We start from the raw sequence: 16,576 nt of genomic DNA, 5'->3' as shown, positions 1-16,576 counted from the left end.
AGTCACTCGAGTCTAAGAGTCACCAAGCACACTCACATTATGAAAAAAAAGATACAAAAAGAGAGAAAATACAATACATGGATAATCCTTGAATATGGTTTTATTTCTTCCCTGATAACTTTGATGACAAACTGACAACAATCCCAGAGTGTGTGAGGAATGGTTTTGTGTACAATCAATCACATAGGGCTGCATGTTTACCGCTGGTGTGGTTTTGCTTAATATTGTAATCATGATTCTTAATCACGATTACTGGCAATGACTCTTTCCCCTCCCCCCAACATTTCTTGATGCTTTTGCTGTTCCTTGTGCTTATTGGTGTCACATCTTTGGCCAAATTATATGTAATGACCTCTGATTTTATAGCAACTTTATATGAGCCTGACAATTGTTGTGCAATGTTCTGCGTATTAACACTTTGTACTGGTGAAGAGATGAGGGCAATGTCAAAATAAGATGTTGAAATCAATTGCCAAGTTTCACGATTACATAATTGTGAAACATGAAATCACGATTTTAAAGGATTTCCGATTAAATGTGCAACCCTCCAATGACATATTGAACAGTGGCTCTTTAGTTCTTCTCCTGGGATCCCTGAGCATTACTAGTTTTCATTGTGGCAGCCTCAACAAAAGGATGAATTTGGCTACATTGTGGCCATCTGATCGGGCAATAATTTGGACTAGAAAAGAAAACTAGCAGTAGTCCAAGTTCTCAGGACAGGAGAACCACTTCCATATAACCTGAAACTGTGTTACTTTGTTTACAGAGTTGTTAAATATGAATACAGTGTGTAAACAGAACCCTACATTGACAGAAAGGTCCACTTGAGTTAAACTGATATGTATAATCATGTCTGACACTAATGAATAAAGAACAGACATTGTCCTAAAGCTGCTTGATGAACACATTGTTTTGAAAACAAAGAGCACTTTTCCCTCACTCACCTGTCTGTGTCATTTTCACTGCACATTACATAGTAAAATCCTGAGTTAATTTATCCATTTGTAACTCAAGAGTTTACAAATGTACACAAATGGGTACAATTGGTTTCATTTGTACACTCTGAGTTAAATTAACACTCTGCTTTTGTTTGTGTTCGGCACAACACACAAAGACGTGCCACTGTGAACACACACTGACACAAAGTACCAAATGAGTCCACGAAATACAAACAGTGCAATGTAAATAACTCTGGCGTGATGATGCATTATGGAACACAAAAGCTGGCTACATACCCTACAGACAATCAAAAATAAACACTTTGTTCATTCTAGCAGAACAAACAAAAGTAAATACATATTTACTGGATGATAATCAATTGCAAATATCACAATGATTCTTCGTTTCTTATCCATTCAGATATGATGAAAAACCCAGACTACAAAAGAAATGAACATTAAGAACGTAGGGAAAATTCAAAGTTCATGGCATTTTTTGTTATTTATGATATATTTGTGTGGGAAAAGCAAGATTGATCTTGCTCTTAAATATTGCATTACTGTACTACTGTAGGCCATTATGCTATAAGTCGTCTATACAATTCATATTTGATTACTACAGTGGGAATGTTTATCCCCACTCAATTCAAAAACAGGGCTGTTCATTTGTTTCTGCTGCAACTGTGTACTCAATTATCTTGAACTATAATGTGCATCTACTGAACAGAGTTGAGTTGGGGTCAATCAATGCATCTTCAACTCAAACACTCAAAATGCTAATTCAAACAGATGTTCATCTTCAGAATAACACATTTAGTTTTGGAAAGAAGCATCTACACAGTAAAAGAATGTGTTAAACTAACACTCTACAACCCTGATACTACCAATATAACTTATACAATTGGTGTGGTTCGTATTTTGTCTCCCTGCTCTTCAATTGAAACATTTAGGTCAAGTTCATGACCAAAAGTTATCTCACCAAGACACAGGATCTGACACGAATTTTGACCTGATGGTCAAGATTTGTGACATGACGAAACCGGTATGACGGAACAGTCTGAATTAGCCCTTATCAGCTTTGCTTCCAGTTGGGAGTGATAATTGTGGTCACGTGAATGCAGCACAAAGCACAGAACCAACCTCTGCCAATGAAAAGGTTTTTAGAATGCATAAATAGATGGCCGTGCTGCAGCCCCGGCTGGTCACCACATTTCATGTCAAATATAAAACAGGTGTTGTGGAGAACAGTGTGCTGGATTCAGTACATCAACAGGTGTTACCTTATGTTCTAAAATACAAAATGTAGAAAGGAAATGCACCATGGAACACATGGCAGGTTCTATGGTTTCTTATGTATTGGATTCACTTACAGCAACAGCTGTTTTTCTCTTCTTTTTTTTTTTTACAAAAATAAATGTATGTAATATTGTGCAGCCGTGTTGGAAATGGTGTCATTTTGTCATTAAGTTAAAAGCATGAGCAAAACGCGATATAAGATAAGGACCACGCGTGTATAACTATTCCCATTGACCAGCAGTACAGATCACCCAAGTCAAGCCCACCTAAGCACAGGTCACCAGCATCACACCCTTTGCATTCGGCCCATTACAGCATAATGTCAGTAGTGTGAGAGAGATGGAGCCGCTTGGGTAAAGGGTGATTTATGTTTGGTTGTGTGCCGGTGTCGTTCACTGAAACTAGCCGATCTACATGCTTGACGTAGCGTGACGTGTTGTGAGCTTGTAAATCTGCTATTTTTGATGCGCGACACGGTGCATAACCGCGTAGAAATCAGGCCTTAAGAGTCATACACCTCAAAATCTTCCCAGATACAAATTATGGCACTTGAGTGAATGCTCCAACTGGTACAATTACATCAACATTTCGTAACGTTGTCTTAGGACACCCCCACCCCATTCAAAAAAAAAGAAAGAAAAACAAACAACAAACCAAGTCCAAGTCTTATTAACGAACCCATCATCTCAGTCTACAGAAAACCCCCAGAAAAACACTGCAGTAAGCAGCCACCACTGAGGAAGCGCCTTGAAACATTTCATCATTCTCTCAGAGGCTCCTCGCTAGTCTGCAGCAGTGCGGTGGGGGAAAAAAAACATTTCAGAGTCTGATTGAACTTAATTGCCTCCAATGCCACCCAGCAGCACCGAGCCTGCAGAGGAGATCTGCACTTAAACATTTCATTCGATTTTCATTGTTCTGAATGTGCCCGCCCCGGCAGTGACAGCCACAGTGGGGAAGACTGGAGCTTGAGGATTTCAGTCCATTTTATTCAGTCCCATTTTATTGTCCTCAACAATGGGAGAGCGACCACCAGCCACCAGGATAAATGCTGTTTACAATTTCTGGCTGGTAAAAGTGAAAAACGGGTGGTGAATCCTGGCAGATTTTAGTTCGTTTCCTGCCTTGATCGTCCCAAACTTGCCCAGCCCCCTAGAGAGCCATAGCCTGTGTGAAGATAGACATGGTTTCATAAAAGGGTAATTGCCAGGCGGAAATTTGCTCTGAAAAATTCCACAGCATTTTAATCATCCTCCTGAACGTTGGGGCAATCATGAAAATGTCCATGACATATTTTCATTAAGTTTTCATCCGTCTCTCCAGGGGCAAGAAAAGAGAAATGTTCGTAAACTACTTGTCCTGAAGCATTTCATATATTTTGTCACGCTAAACATTGGCCAACCCCTTTTGAGAGTCATAAGGGGCAGGAATGTAAGCATTTTTATAGGCCCCCAATGTTGTGAATGACATTATATGAAAGTACTCCCAAAACACTTCTGGGACAGTTTTTATCGTCCTCAAGTGTCATCGTTGAAATATTGTCCTTGTGTGGCCACCATTCTGAAGGAAGGAGGAAGTGGACAACCCAGTGATCGTCAGTGAAACCCGTCCTCAACACCAGTCAAAATCATCAGACACAGAGTTTCAATTTCAGTGTCACCGCCCAATTATATACAAAGCAGCCTTTTTTTGATTTTTGTTCATTGAATTTCATTGCGCGCCCCCCCCCACCCCCCCCCCCCCCCAAAGAGGGCGCATAACATGTATGTACATGGATAACAAATTCACCGAAACAAACGCTTCGTCAAGAGAGGTCAACCAACCAGGTTTCCGAGGGCGGGTCAGCGGCGGCATCCGCAGTGGAAGTCTGCATTGGGGTCCATGAGCAGCTTCTTGCGGTCGATGTGGAGGCAGTCTATGTGGTACCAGGCGTCGCACACGTCGCACTGGATCCACTGCACCGTGTCCTGCTGTGGCAGTCGGCACCGGGGGGGCCGCGCACGGCTCCACCGTGCTCCCCGCCGTCCCGCTCTCCTCGTCCTCGGAGGAGGAGGACGAGGACGAGGAGGAGCTGCCGGAGGACTCGGACGAGGCCGAGGAGGTGGACGAAGAGGAAGAGGAGGACGGGGAGGGGCAGCGAAGGCCGCGGGGGGAGGGGGGTGCTTCCTGGGACGGCCCCGTCTCTTCCTGTGAGTGTGTGTGTGTGTGTGTGTATGGGGGAGGGAGGGGAAGACAGTGAGACAAAGATGAGAGAAGACAGAGGGATATGAGAGAAATGGACAAAAATGAGAGAAAGACACAGAGGAAAGGATGAGAGACCAAGAGAGACTCACACTTGTAAGTCGCTCTGCATAAGAGCATCGGCTAAATGCCTAAATTGCATTTGTAATGTGATGTCACAGGTGTGTTTGCATCATTCCATTCTGCTTTGTACGAATTGAATACCCCGTTATCTTTGTCCCTTTTTAATCAGAAACCTCTCCTCATAGTGAAGCGAGAGGAACTCCAGTATGGATGATTAAAATGTGTGACGTTAGCCCATTAAAACCCAGAAAGCATCCGTGTGTCATTTTAGATTTTAACTTTGGCTATTCAAAAATAACAAGATATACAAGCTTACAGTGCGTCACTTCGTGCCGCCCTGCCAGCTTGTAAATCTGCTATTTAAAAAAAAGAAAATAAACATATTTTTAAATGTTTGAAAAATGTTGAATAATTTTGAATTACGAAAAAGTGTGAGAACTACTGATTAGAAGGCATTTGCAGAATCGGTTTCAGATCTTAATGGGTTAATAAAGGTCCGAGTATAAAACACATCACACCACAGTTGTCTTACTTCTGCCCCATCTTATTACATTCCTTGTTATAATTAACTTATAATTAAGTTTGTATAATAATTTAGAATTCGTTTTTAGAAGGCACCCGCCCCTCCCCTCCCCACCCCCCATAGTCTTTTTGACAACGTGCAAATGAAACAATAACAGCAGGAAGTGCTTTTTGTTAGTAAAGGTGGTGGCAAATGAGGCGTGAAACAAAATGCAAAACACGATAATGAAGGTCTACAAATTCACCAAACATAATTGAATGATACTCTGACACACTATGACCACAAAGCAGCGAGCGCCCTTTCCAATGAGTGTTTATAATTAGTGCCCTTTTGTTCTAGTCGTGAATGGAAATCTTAATGCTACAGCAATGACATTTCAAGACAATCGTGCGCTTCCAATTTTGTGGCAACAATTATGAAGACCCACACCAAATACAGAAATGGTTTGTTGAGTTGGGTGCGGAAGAACTTGACATGCCTGCGTGTGCACAGAGCCCTGACATTAACCCGCATCAAACACCTTTGGAATTAACGGGAACACCAAATGCGAGCCAGGTCTAATTTGCCCAAATTTTGACTGTCCTCATTAACCACTTCTGTCCCATTTTATACCTCATCGTAGGATGGTGTCACATGGAAATTGCCATTCTCCAAGCTCACAACACTGCTACATCGTGATGCATTGTGAGCTTGTAGATCTGCTATTTTTTTTTATTGTTCAAAATTGTTCAACCCATCCTAGCTATTGGCAGCAGCGGGTGCTATCAATACAGAACCCGGGAGCAGTTAGGGCTCAAGCAATCTGGGAACCCATCGCCAAATGAAAAGGAAAAACAGCGCCCTCTGCTGTTTTTGACTATCTCACTTGGCTCTGGGAGGAAGTCGACGTAGCAGCACACGTACGCAAGGAAACCGGGGTTTTGGTCTGCCTTCAGCCTTTCACTTCCGATGGTGCGACTATGTTTTCATTCCCACTAACAATATTTCTACACGGAACACTAACACCACTTCTCCCAGAGAACATCGTTTTGGTTATAAGCCCACTTGTTTCTATGATGAAAGAGTAAGTTAAAATGTGAATGTCTTTCCGTGGTTTTGTCTGCTCCGAGGACGCTATTGTTAAATGAGTTTCGGGTTGTTTCTAGTGGGGAAGGATCGGTACACACGTAAATCCCGCCCACTACATTTGATTGGGTAAAGCACGGCCTGCTTCCTGATCTGAAGGCACGCCCACTTGTAGGCCAGTGCGTACGCGAATATGACGAAACCCCCCGACAGATTCAAACGCAGAGCAGAATCTTTTCTTGAGAGATTAGGGCTCAAGTGTCTTGCTCAGGGACACTTCCCGACAACTCAGACCAGGGGGGGGGGCGAACCGGGGACCTTCTGATTCCCCGATGGCCTCTCTAGTCTCTACCCATTCAGCTATACCCGCCCCATTAAACAACAATGTGAACAGAGAAGAAGCTTACACCAAAGCTCCCTTTGTGTTCCTCGTTCAAAAAAGGTTCAGCACAGGTTCGTCAGTATTAATGAAACAATGACATAACGAGTCAGTGAGAGCAATTATCCGAAATGGGGTTGCATGTAATTTGGACTGCAATGGTTTCACACTCCATTAACCTGCGCTACTAGTACCACCAGCAGTAAGCTGGTGCCAAATTAAAACATTAAAAAAACATAAGAGGCTCAATAAAATATTTAAAACATTTTGTTTTATACTAAATTTGATTGTAAATTAATTTCCCCACAAGTCTGCTTCAACAAAACAGTATTTTTTTCTTTTAAACTTTTAAAAATGTAGTGAAATTGCATATTTAGAAGATATCAGCTATTTCTGCAATTCATCGCACGACAAAGTATATACGCTTAATGGAGTAGTTCACCCATAAAATGACTTATTTTCTATCAATTACACAGTACACACACCCCATGAAGCCTTGAATTCATGGAGATTCTTTTTTTTGTCGCATTCCTAAGCCAATATTTTGATGACCGGCGGAGTCTCCGGTAGGAGACCCAAAGGGTCACCTACTGAGTCTCCTATGGACCGATGACCCAGTCATCAAATTATTGGCTCAGGAATGCGACAAAAACAAACAAATCTCCATGAATTCAAAGCGTAATTGATCGAAAATACGATTCTTTTTGGGTGAACTACTCCTTTAAATGGTTGTGTCTCAGTGCATGGTGTGTTCTGCGTGTCAAATTAGTTTACCCTGTGGGCAGGTGGTGAAACCTCTGGAACTGCACCCTCCCGCCTCGCTCTTCCGTGCAGATCCTCACAGAGGGCGAGGCCAGCGTGTAGTTCTCGCCTCCCACCACCAGAGGGGAGCAGACGGGGGAGCTGTTGGCCCGCCGCCTCCCTCTCGGGACCCCCGACGACGCCGAGGAGTAGGCGCCTCTCTGCTGCTGGCGGAAGACCGGCACGCTTCCGTTGGGCCCCACTCTGATGTGGTGCATTTCCGTGTCCTGCGGGTGCTTGAACATGGCCTGGTGGTGATGGAGGTGGTGGTGGTGGTGGTTGTGGTGGTAGCGGTCGCTGGTCAGTTTACTGTTGGTCATGGCGCCGTGGTAACTGCCGATGGTCCGCGTGCCGACGGGGAACGGCTTGGGGTCGAACGTCCGCCGCATGTCGCTGTGGCCCTTGGGCTGCAGCGGGAGAGCAGTGGCAGGGGGGTGGAAGCTGTCCGATTCGGACTTGTACAGACGCCTCCTCTTCCTCCCCCTGGATCTCTGGCCGTCCTCCAACCCTCCTTTTCCTCCCTCCTCCTGATACGAAAGCTGCACAAAATGTACATTTATTAGATTTAAGTCAGATGGGTTCTTTTCCCCCCACAAATGTTTTTCAAAATATTTCAGAAATGTTCAAACATTTTCATACAAATTTGCATTCATTGGAGCTTGTAGCTCTGCTATTTTCGTTTTATTTTATTTAAACTTAAAATAAATGTATTTTTCAAAGGTTAGGGTTAGGCCCAAAAGAGCTGTTAATTTGAACATATTGCTGTTGTCGGGTGGAAACGTCCAAAACAGTTACTTTTCAGGAAATGGGAAAAAGATCCTGTGTTCCAAAGGATCCAATGTAGTTATTATTTAGTCACAAGCTCTTGTTGATACTTTAAAACCCACAGACACACTTAACCACTTTTTTTTAAACCACATTATTTATTTATTTTCAAAAATAGCAGATCTGCAACCTCCCAAACACATCGCATCATGATACGTTGTGAGCTTGCCATGTAGATATGTAGCTATTTCTGCTACTTTTGTGTGATATTATAGTATGACGAAGCAGGGCATTAATTTACGGGAAGGAAATGTTTTTTTTTAAAGTTTCAATATGGAGATACAAAGTTTCTGCCCAACACCAACGATATGGAACATTTCCAGGACTCAAGCGTTAAAATTCGGACATTTTCCTTTCTTCCCAGTCCATACCTCTTCGGTTCTTGGACTCGTCCGAGCTGTCGTCCTCCAGGAGCACCGTGTGGGCCGACTTCCTGCGGCTCCTGCCCCCCGTCGGGAGCGGTTTGGCGGAGGAGGAGCATGAGGAGGAGGAGGGGATCGACCCGGTGGTGGGAAAGGATGGCGGCGGCGTGGAGGGCGGCAGCAGCGAGGAGGAGGAGGAGGGAAAGCCCACGGGGACAGAGGAGGAGGAGGTGGGAGATGAGGAGGAGCCGCCGGGGTCCGAAGTGTTGCCGCCTCCTCCTCCTCCTCCCTGTCCGTCGCTCCTCTTGAAGGTCCAGGCGCTGCCCCGCATCTTGCTCAGGCTGCCGATGGAGTTGAGGATGACCGGTGGCGCGGTTGATGGAGAGCTTGGACAGGTCCAGGCTGGCGGCCGCCTTGCGGTCCAGGCTGGTTCTGATGCGGTTCTGGAGGTCTGAGGAAAAGGTGCCCGCCTGGAAGGAAAGACATTTCAAATCGTTAATACCCCCATTACTTTGCGTCATTGTTTATTATGAGATATCGTGCATTTACATTTTGTGTGAGAACTTGCAGAGTTGCGTCTGCTAAGCTACTCAACCACCCACTCTGTTAGGTAACCAGCGCTCTATTGGATAAGGTTCCTGGCACGCACAGCAGTTTTTTAAAAGATTTATTTACTGACAATGCACAAATATCATTATAATCATTATCAAGATAAACAAAAAGCACCATAAAAAGAGAACAAAAATAAATAAATACAGAAAAAAAATACAGTCCTCCCAAACCCTCTCCTTTCCCAGAATGGTACACTACTCAAATGTCAATACTCAATGTTATCCACAACACCGTTTTGACAATATCAGATAAAACAGAAGAGAATGAAATCAACCATGAGGAGATGTTGATGGTAGAACATCAAAGAAATTGCCCCAGATTTTTTTTATATATATTGCAGGTTTTCTCCTTAAATTGGACAGTATATTTTCTGGTGTGCAATATGATGAAAGTTCATTCAGCCAATGCCTCTGTGAAGGCGAGTTTTCAGATTTTCAATTTACCAGAATAATTTTCTTTGAGGCTGTACTGGCGAGCAACACAAAATACTTTGTTAAAATTTACAATGAGAAGACTAACCTTTGCCGGGACTAAGTCTCCCAGCAACCAAATGCTTGGATCATGTGGAATGTCAAACTAGTTTAGTCATAGTCTTTTGAATAAAATGTCGTTTAGTTTTAGTCATCTATAAAGTTTTTGTCTAGTTTTAGTCGACTAAATATCATAAGATTTTAGTGGACTAAATGTACAGTTGATTTTTGTATTGTGTATGAACAGAAATTGTATTTTGGCAGGCCTTGATGGCGTCGTAATGGCAGATTTTACAAAAATGTTCCCTCTGAAAATAGCCGATCTACAAGCTCGAAGCGCGACGCGCTGTGAGCTTGTAGATCTGCTATTTTCAGAGGGAACATTTTCATCATAGCTTTAGTCGACAAAATTAACACTGACACACACAGACACACACACAAAGAGTCATGCCAACGTGTGACAGCATCAGCCTCACCTTGGGAATCGTGATGGCGTCAAAGTCCAGAGGGCGAACTTTGACCTTCTGGAATAAGAAATAGAACTCTGGGCTCCCCGGAGATGATTGGCTACCAAAGGTCAACGTGTCGCCATCCGAGAGCTCCCACTGGATGCCAGGCTGGAGGCGGACCTCGTTGACCCAGGTGCCTAGCAACATAAAAAAAAAAAAGAGGAAATGAGGTTTATTCTACTTATGGTTTAAACATGCATCTTAGTTGTTATGCAAGATTCATATCACAAACACCGTGCACTGTGGGTTCTTGGCAAACAGACGAGCTGGCATTAGATTTCGTGCAAACTCGACATGGAAGAACATTTACATTTTTCACCAGGTGTGCTGAAATGAATTAACATTAATGTCTGGGGTTATGAAAGTTAACGTCAACCGAGGACTCAAAAACAAACTTTTAATACATGAAAAACCAAAAAAGGGCAAACTCCCGACGAGCCAGGGTGCATGAGTTAATCGAGCAGGACCTCTAAATTAAGTCATTTATTGAATATCAAATGAATTGGATGGAAAATAGTGGAGCTGGAAGGGCTGTGAGGTCAAAACACCATGACAACAAGGCAAAAAAATGTATATTAGAAATGTGTGTTGAATACATAAAAAGGGTCATTTTAACAGCACAAATGAGAAGTGGGTGAAACCGGCTGTGAAATTACTTGAAAAAACTACAGCGAACGAGTGTGTAAGTCAGTGTAAAGAGTCTGTCTGACCGCCACGGATTCAGGCCCTCTCCCACCAGAAGCCAATCAGGTCACACCTCACGTCCTCACCTACTGAACCGCGATCACCCACTGTATCTCTTGCATTTATTAGCTTGCAGACAGTAAGGCAGAATAAAACCAGAACATTGGAATAACTGAGGGAGAGAAATATCTCTATATGCATGCATGAGTGAACGCAATATGAATGTCGGCCTATGGAAATGATTTTTTTTTTTAGTGTGGCCGTCTTATCATGCTTTTGTGTGAGTCTATATTGCAGGATTCATTGCATTAACTATAAATTGTGGGTGGAATTAGGCCCTCCTCAGAATGCCAGCAGGGCTGTATGAGTATCAGATAAAAGAGTATTCAACAAATTGAATAGAATGTTTGGTAGCGTTATGCAGGCTAGAGCTCGACCAATACCAGATTTTTTGGGTCCAATACGAAGCTGATCGCGATTTTGGAGAGCCCTAGACTACCAATTACTGATGTTTTGACCGATATTTTGCCCAAAAATACAATATCCTTTCTAATCAATTTGATTTATTTTTTTTCAAGTAAAAAAAAAAACATTTGAAAATGTTTGCTTATAATGATGACATACATAATGATGACAACTTTTGCATTCCCCCACAGGTTGTTGTTTGTGGGAGTCTGTGAGGCTCTGTCTCGTCTTCAAAGCCTACCGAGCTGAGTTTTTATTTGTTGGCCAATAGTTAGTGGTGCGTGTTCAGGGTTCAGTTTGTTTGTGTGAAGCTGTACATCCTATAAAAGTGCTGGTATTTGTCCTGCTGTCAGTCAACAAACGGGAGAGTGTGAGCGAGTGAGAGAGAGACGGTGTGAACGTTGTCTTTCTGTGTTTGAAACGCTCTGTTCTTCTCCTGTGTTTCATGTCAGCACTGCTGTCAGCTGGTGGCTTTGCATGTGGGTTATTTTCAGCGTCTGCGAAGCGGATTCCCACTTTGTCCATGGGTGTTTATATTTGGATTTCTGTCAAACATAGCTAGGAGTGTGTGTGTGTGTGTGTGTGTGTGTGTGTGTGTGTGTGTGTGTGTGTGTGTGTGTGTGTGTGTGTGTGTGTGTTGTTTTTACAGGAAGTGGTGACAGTATTTGTGTATGCCAAGAAATAGAAGGGAGCCGTTTCTCTAATATCCGTGAACCAGTCTCTGTGTTCCACAGGCATTTGCATTTGAATTGTCTGTCAGTCAACTCATATAGGAGAGTGCGTGGGACAGGGATTATGTGATTTGTGTGGCATCACAGGGATGTTTGTGTGTGGGTGTGCATTTAGGACTGAGCAATATGTCGATATTACATCGATATTGTGGTACGACATTAGATATGGTCTGGGATTTTGGGATACTGTAGTTATCGCAATATGGCATAAGTGTTGTCTTTTCCCGTTTTTAACCACTTAAGGCACAGTCACACCGCACTTTAATTCTACCTATGAGGGTGGATTCTGCCAATGCTTTTCAATGGGAATGGAGTGGTTTGATGATCTTTCTGTGTGTCGCACACACCTTGCTTTTAATGCGTTCTATACACCATGTCTATTAGAATCAGATAAATGCTCGAGACAGATGCTGCTTTTCCCCCCCTCTGTCCAATCGGGTGAGTCGAAGGCGGACCGTCCAAAGACTCAGGTAGCGAAATGGTGCTCAGGCTACGGGGAGGGTCCTAAAAGTGAGTGACGGGTGTGTCACTGGTTATTGGGACAGAATGCGCTGCAAGGCAAGCTACTCCATTTTTTAGAATGCGCTGGCTGCAAAAAACTGTCGGCCGCACACAACCTGAGTTTAACAGCCAGCAGCCATAGTTTGGTGTGACCGTGCCCTTAAGCCCTATTTTGTGTCAAATGTTCTGACACAGAAGGTCACACGACCGAAAGCTTGCAAAACATTTTTTAGACACTCGCACAGTTAGTGAGTGTGCGGTACTCACCCAAGAAGTGTTGTTTTTTGAGCGGTGGTTTAGTTTACTTTTCTGTTTAATGTGTCAAGTGTTCAAAAGTAGTGAAAATAGCCAACAAGTTGTGAGCTTGTGGCTATTTCCACAATTTTTGAAAAACATAAATACAAGAACGATAGTGTTATCACAATACAATATCGATTCGTCACAATATCGATAGAGGTATTTGATCAAAGACATTGTGATATTTGTGCGTGTGTGAGTCATGTCTAAGTCTTCTATACACTTCTGTGTACGAGTGAGTGCCTCATCCTCTCACCGTGATTACTCCTGTCTTTGATGTGGACAGTCCAGCCCTCCTCATCCTCCTCTTGAAGCCGATCTCCTCCTCCTCCTCCGTCCTCCTCTTCCTGCTCCTTCCCTCCACCCCCTTCCCTGTGGGCGTGGAGCTCGGCGTGGATCCTCGACACCAGCGACGAGTCCAGCGTCACGTCGCACAGCTCCGCCGCCCGACCCAGGCGGAACACGGAGCGGCTGAGGGCGGGCCGGAACGTGTACAGGTCCCGGGCCGAGTCCCCCGCCGCCGAGCCGATCCGAAGCAGCTGGAAGCACGGCTGGGCCCCCGAGAGCATGACCGCTGGCTGGCTGGTCGGCCAATTAGGATGGACTTATCCTCCTTTCCCTCAACCGGTCCCACCTCTTCCCACCCCGGCCTGCCGCTGCCACAACAAACCACCCGCCCCACCCCCCCGCTCACACACACACCTGCCACACTGTGATGGGGGGGCAATTTATGCGCGGTTATTCGCCATAGTCGGACTGTACGCTAAAAGGTGTTAGTTCTAAGCTGCACTGCCTGCACTTAAGGGTTTGACAGTTACAGGCCTTTAAGTGCTCTGTATGTATTGTGATATTTGTGCAACAGTCTAAAGAATATTGCTTAGTGAGTTAGTATAGGATCAAACTTAGTTTAAAGGCTACATACGAGCACAGTGCATACAGGCAGGCACACTGGCTAGGAGCAACCAGTGTTTGTATTAGTATTAGTATATAAATCTGACGTGTTACTACTATGTGCTGTTGGTGAATATATGAATAAATGAATAAGTGCAGAGGATATAAAGTAGTGTTTAAGTAGGAGGACTGCTGAAATGAGCTGCTGGCTGCGTCTTATCAACCCCTCTCTCAGACACACACTAAATCCACTAGAGAATGTCAGCAGTCAACCTACGGGGTTTAGAAATATGAAGCTTTGGGGGTGTATACGCAACGGGCCTATGCCTTAATGTGCTAATTATTTAGCTGAGATTTGAAACTTTTAGATTGAGCAAATATTCTTTCTTGTATTTATAACTGAGGAAGCTGAGGAAGTCACAGTGGATTCTGAGATCATCAGCTGTGAGGAAACTTGAAAGGAAATCCTTTGTCAGATTGTCAGACCTGAAAAGAAAAAGAAAACCGTGAAAAGAAAAACTAAAAAACAATTGACTTGCACAATAAAATCCTCAGTGTTAAACTCTGGTTGTGTACTGTACACATAAATACACATGTAACCAAATATAAAGGGTATATTATTGTGTCTTTAAATGTCTTCATGAATTGAATACACAGGACCACAATGGAAACAAGCCCCTATAGGGCTTTTATGCGTTATCCTTTTAACAATAATTGTAAACACTACCTCTGGACAATTTGCAAACTGTTAATAAAGTATTCAATCAATTAATCAGGGTCCATTTGGTTACATGTTTACACTCCCAGAGTTAAATTAACACAGGATTTCACAGTGTGCTGACTGCTGGCTGACAGACTTAATGACAGCTCAGTGCTCCTGTTGTAACAAGCATTTAACTATTGATCTTACATGTTACATAACAACTGTGCAGCTGCATGTAATGGAACATAATATTTACGTAGCTTCTTGTGTTCCCCATTTCCATTAGACTTCGTGTGTGGGATAAATAACACAGCACTAAGCTGTCTAGCCTTGGATCAAGACTATCATAAATATATATATTTTTTAATCGATCTTGACATTTGCAAATCATCGATACGAAAGTAAAAGTCAGACTCGATCAAATACATCTATGATAGTCTTGATCCAAGGCTAGTAAGCTGTCAAACTGTGTCTAAAGACATCGATGCTATGTTAGCACACAAGCACGGTAATATTAAAGCAAAAATGAGACACAATGGTATTGCCTGGAGAATACGTGCATCTCATGCATATAGACTGTCAGAACCGATCCGCCGGCTCCTCAGTCAGAACTCGTGCGATCACGACACAAAGCAATGGATGGCAGGCTTGTCATGACTCATGTGAAATAATAATAACCCCATTTTTTACAACAATGACTAACTCACGCACGGTCAAATACACCCAACTGCGGACGATCGGATCTATCCACCGCGTGCATGAATAAATAAACAATGAAACACATGAATCGGTCTTATTTTGGCCTCTCTCTGCCCAGCCAAACAGACAGGATTATCTGGTTCCTTGTACAACAATAATGAAAGTACAAACGGCACACTGTCACTTACAGAGTAGTGCCTCAACGCGACTGTTATGCGACTTCGCGGTTAGTCCTTTAAGAACGGCATCGACACACTCCGAGGTTCTGATGGCACGTAGGACCTTTATATTTCCTACTTTGCGACTCTTTCTCCGTCACTTTTGTTTAGTCTTTATCGCTGCCTTTTCTCCCCCAGGAAGTCCTTTGAAATTTGGCGCGCCAGCCCGGCTGCCTTCGTTGCGCGAGAATCGACGTCACTTCCCGTCCCACCCGAGGTTGGCTGGAGGCCAGGGCGCCTTCCAACACAGCAGCAACATCAGTGGTACAGTAACTAAGTACATTTACTCAAGTACTGTACTTAAGTACAATTTTGAGATATTTTTTACTTTACTGGAGTATTTCCAGTTTTCATTACTTTTCCTTTTACTACATTTCAGTGGCAAATATTATACTTTTACTTCACTACAAATATTGAAAACTTCATTTAGTTACTTTGTAGATTTCCATCATTATTACAAAACATTAACCACTTCAGCCCTACATACATTTCGGCCATTTGAAAATAGCAGATATTAATACTGCTATTTTCAAAATATTTTCATACATTTAAAAACTTGTGAAAAGGGACATTCTGCATAATGAGTACTTTCTACTCTTGGTGCTTTAAGTACATTTCGATACCAATACTTTTGTACTTTTACTCAAGTACTTTTTGAATTCCGGACTTTTACTTGTAACAGAGTATTTCTACATTGCAGTATTGATACTGATAAGTAACACATTTGATTACTTTTTCCACCACTAAGCACAATGACCTATATCTGGGCACATGAGCCCATTCACATCAATCATGTAGTTCATAGGACTTTGATACATAAATGTATTATGTAATATTAACCCACTTTCAGTTTCAAATGACTGATTTATTTTGTTTTTTTTTACTATCATTGCTGTATTAAAATGTAAAACATTTCCAAACAAAATAAAATCAGAAATCTAAACAAATAAAGTGAAAATAGCAAGATCTACAAGCTCACAACACTATTTGAAATAGGACTTAAGTGGTTAATTCATTATATATTTTCGTAAGTGTCCGTCCCAACTAAGAGTCCCTTCCTAGAAATCTAGTGGAGTCAAAAGTACATATATTTCTATTTGAAATGTAGCAGAGTGAAAGTCATGTGCTTGCAAAAAAAAGAAAAACTCCAAAAATGTACTTCAATCCGGGAACGCATCAACGCTGTCAACCGAGTGCCGCACTATGAGCTTGTAGATCTGCTATTTTTGAATAGCCACAGAAATCTTAAAATGACACAAATCATGCTTTCCCGGTCTTATCTTAAAGGGTTAAGTACAGT

The 16,576-nt window shown here is 42.8% G+C and overlaps 1 protein-coding gene across 1 annotated transcript; it reads right to left on the bottom strand.

Moving 5' to 3' along the window:
• Positions 1 to 3,709: 3,709 nt before the first annotated feature.
• On the bottom strand, positions 3,710 to 15,401 carry tcf19l (transcription factor 19 (SC1), like). Its single transcript, XM_080443093.1, is given in 11 exon segments — positions 3,710 to 4,228; positions 4,230 to 4,370; positions 4,372 to 4,395; positions 4,397 to 4,424; positions 7,283 to 7,719; positions 7,721 to 7,848; positions 8,506 to 8,860; positions 8,862 to 8,966; positions 10,055 to 10,224; positions 13,022 to 14,142; positions 15,247 to 15,401. Coding segments are annotated over 10 exon segments (1,851 nt in total). The 5' UTR covers positions 13,335 to 14,142; positions 15,247 to 15,401; the 3' UTR covers positions 3,710 to 4,078.
• Between the last annotated feature and the right edge of the window lie 1,175 nt (positions 15,402 to 16,576).

The sequence above is a fragment of the Gymnoscopelus braueri genome (assembly GCF_963280865.1).
Source record: "Gymnoscopelus braueri genome assembly, chromosome: 11".
NCBI lineage: Eukaryota > Metazoa > Chordata > Actinopteri > Myctophiformes > Myctophidae > Gymnoscopelus > Gymnoscopelus braueri.
The sequence above is the reverse complement of the archived record's forward strand: the minus strand, read 5'-3'. Positions and strand labels throughout refer to the sequence as shown.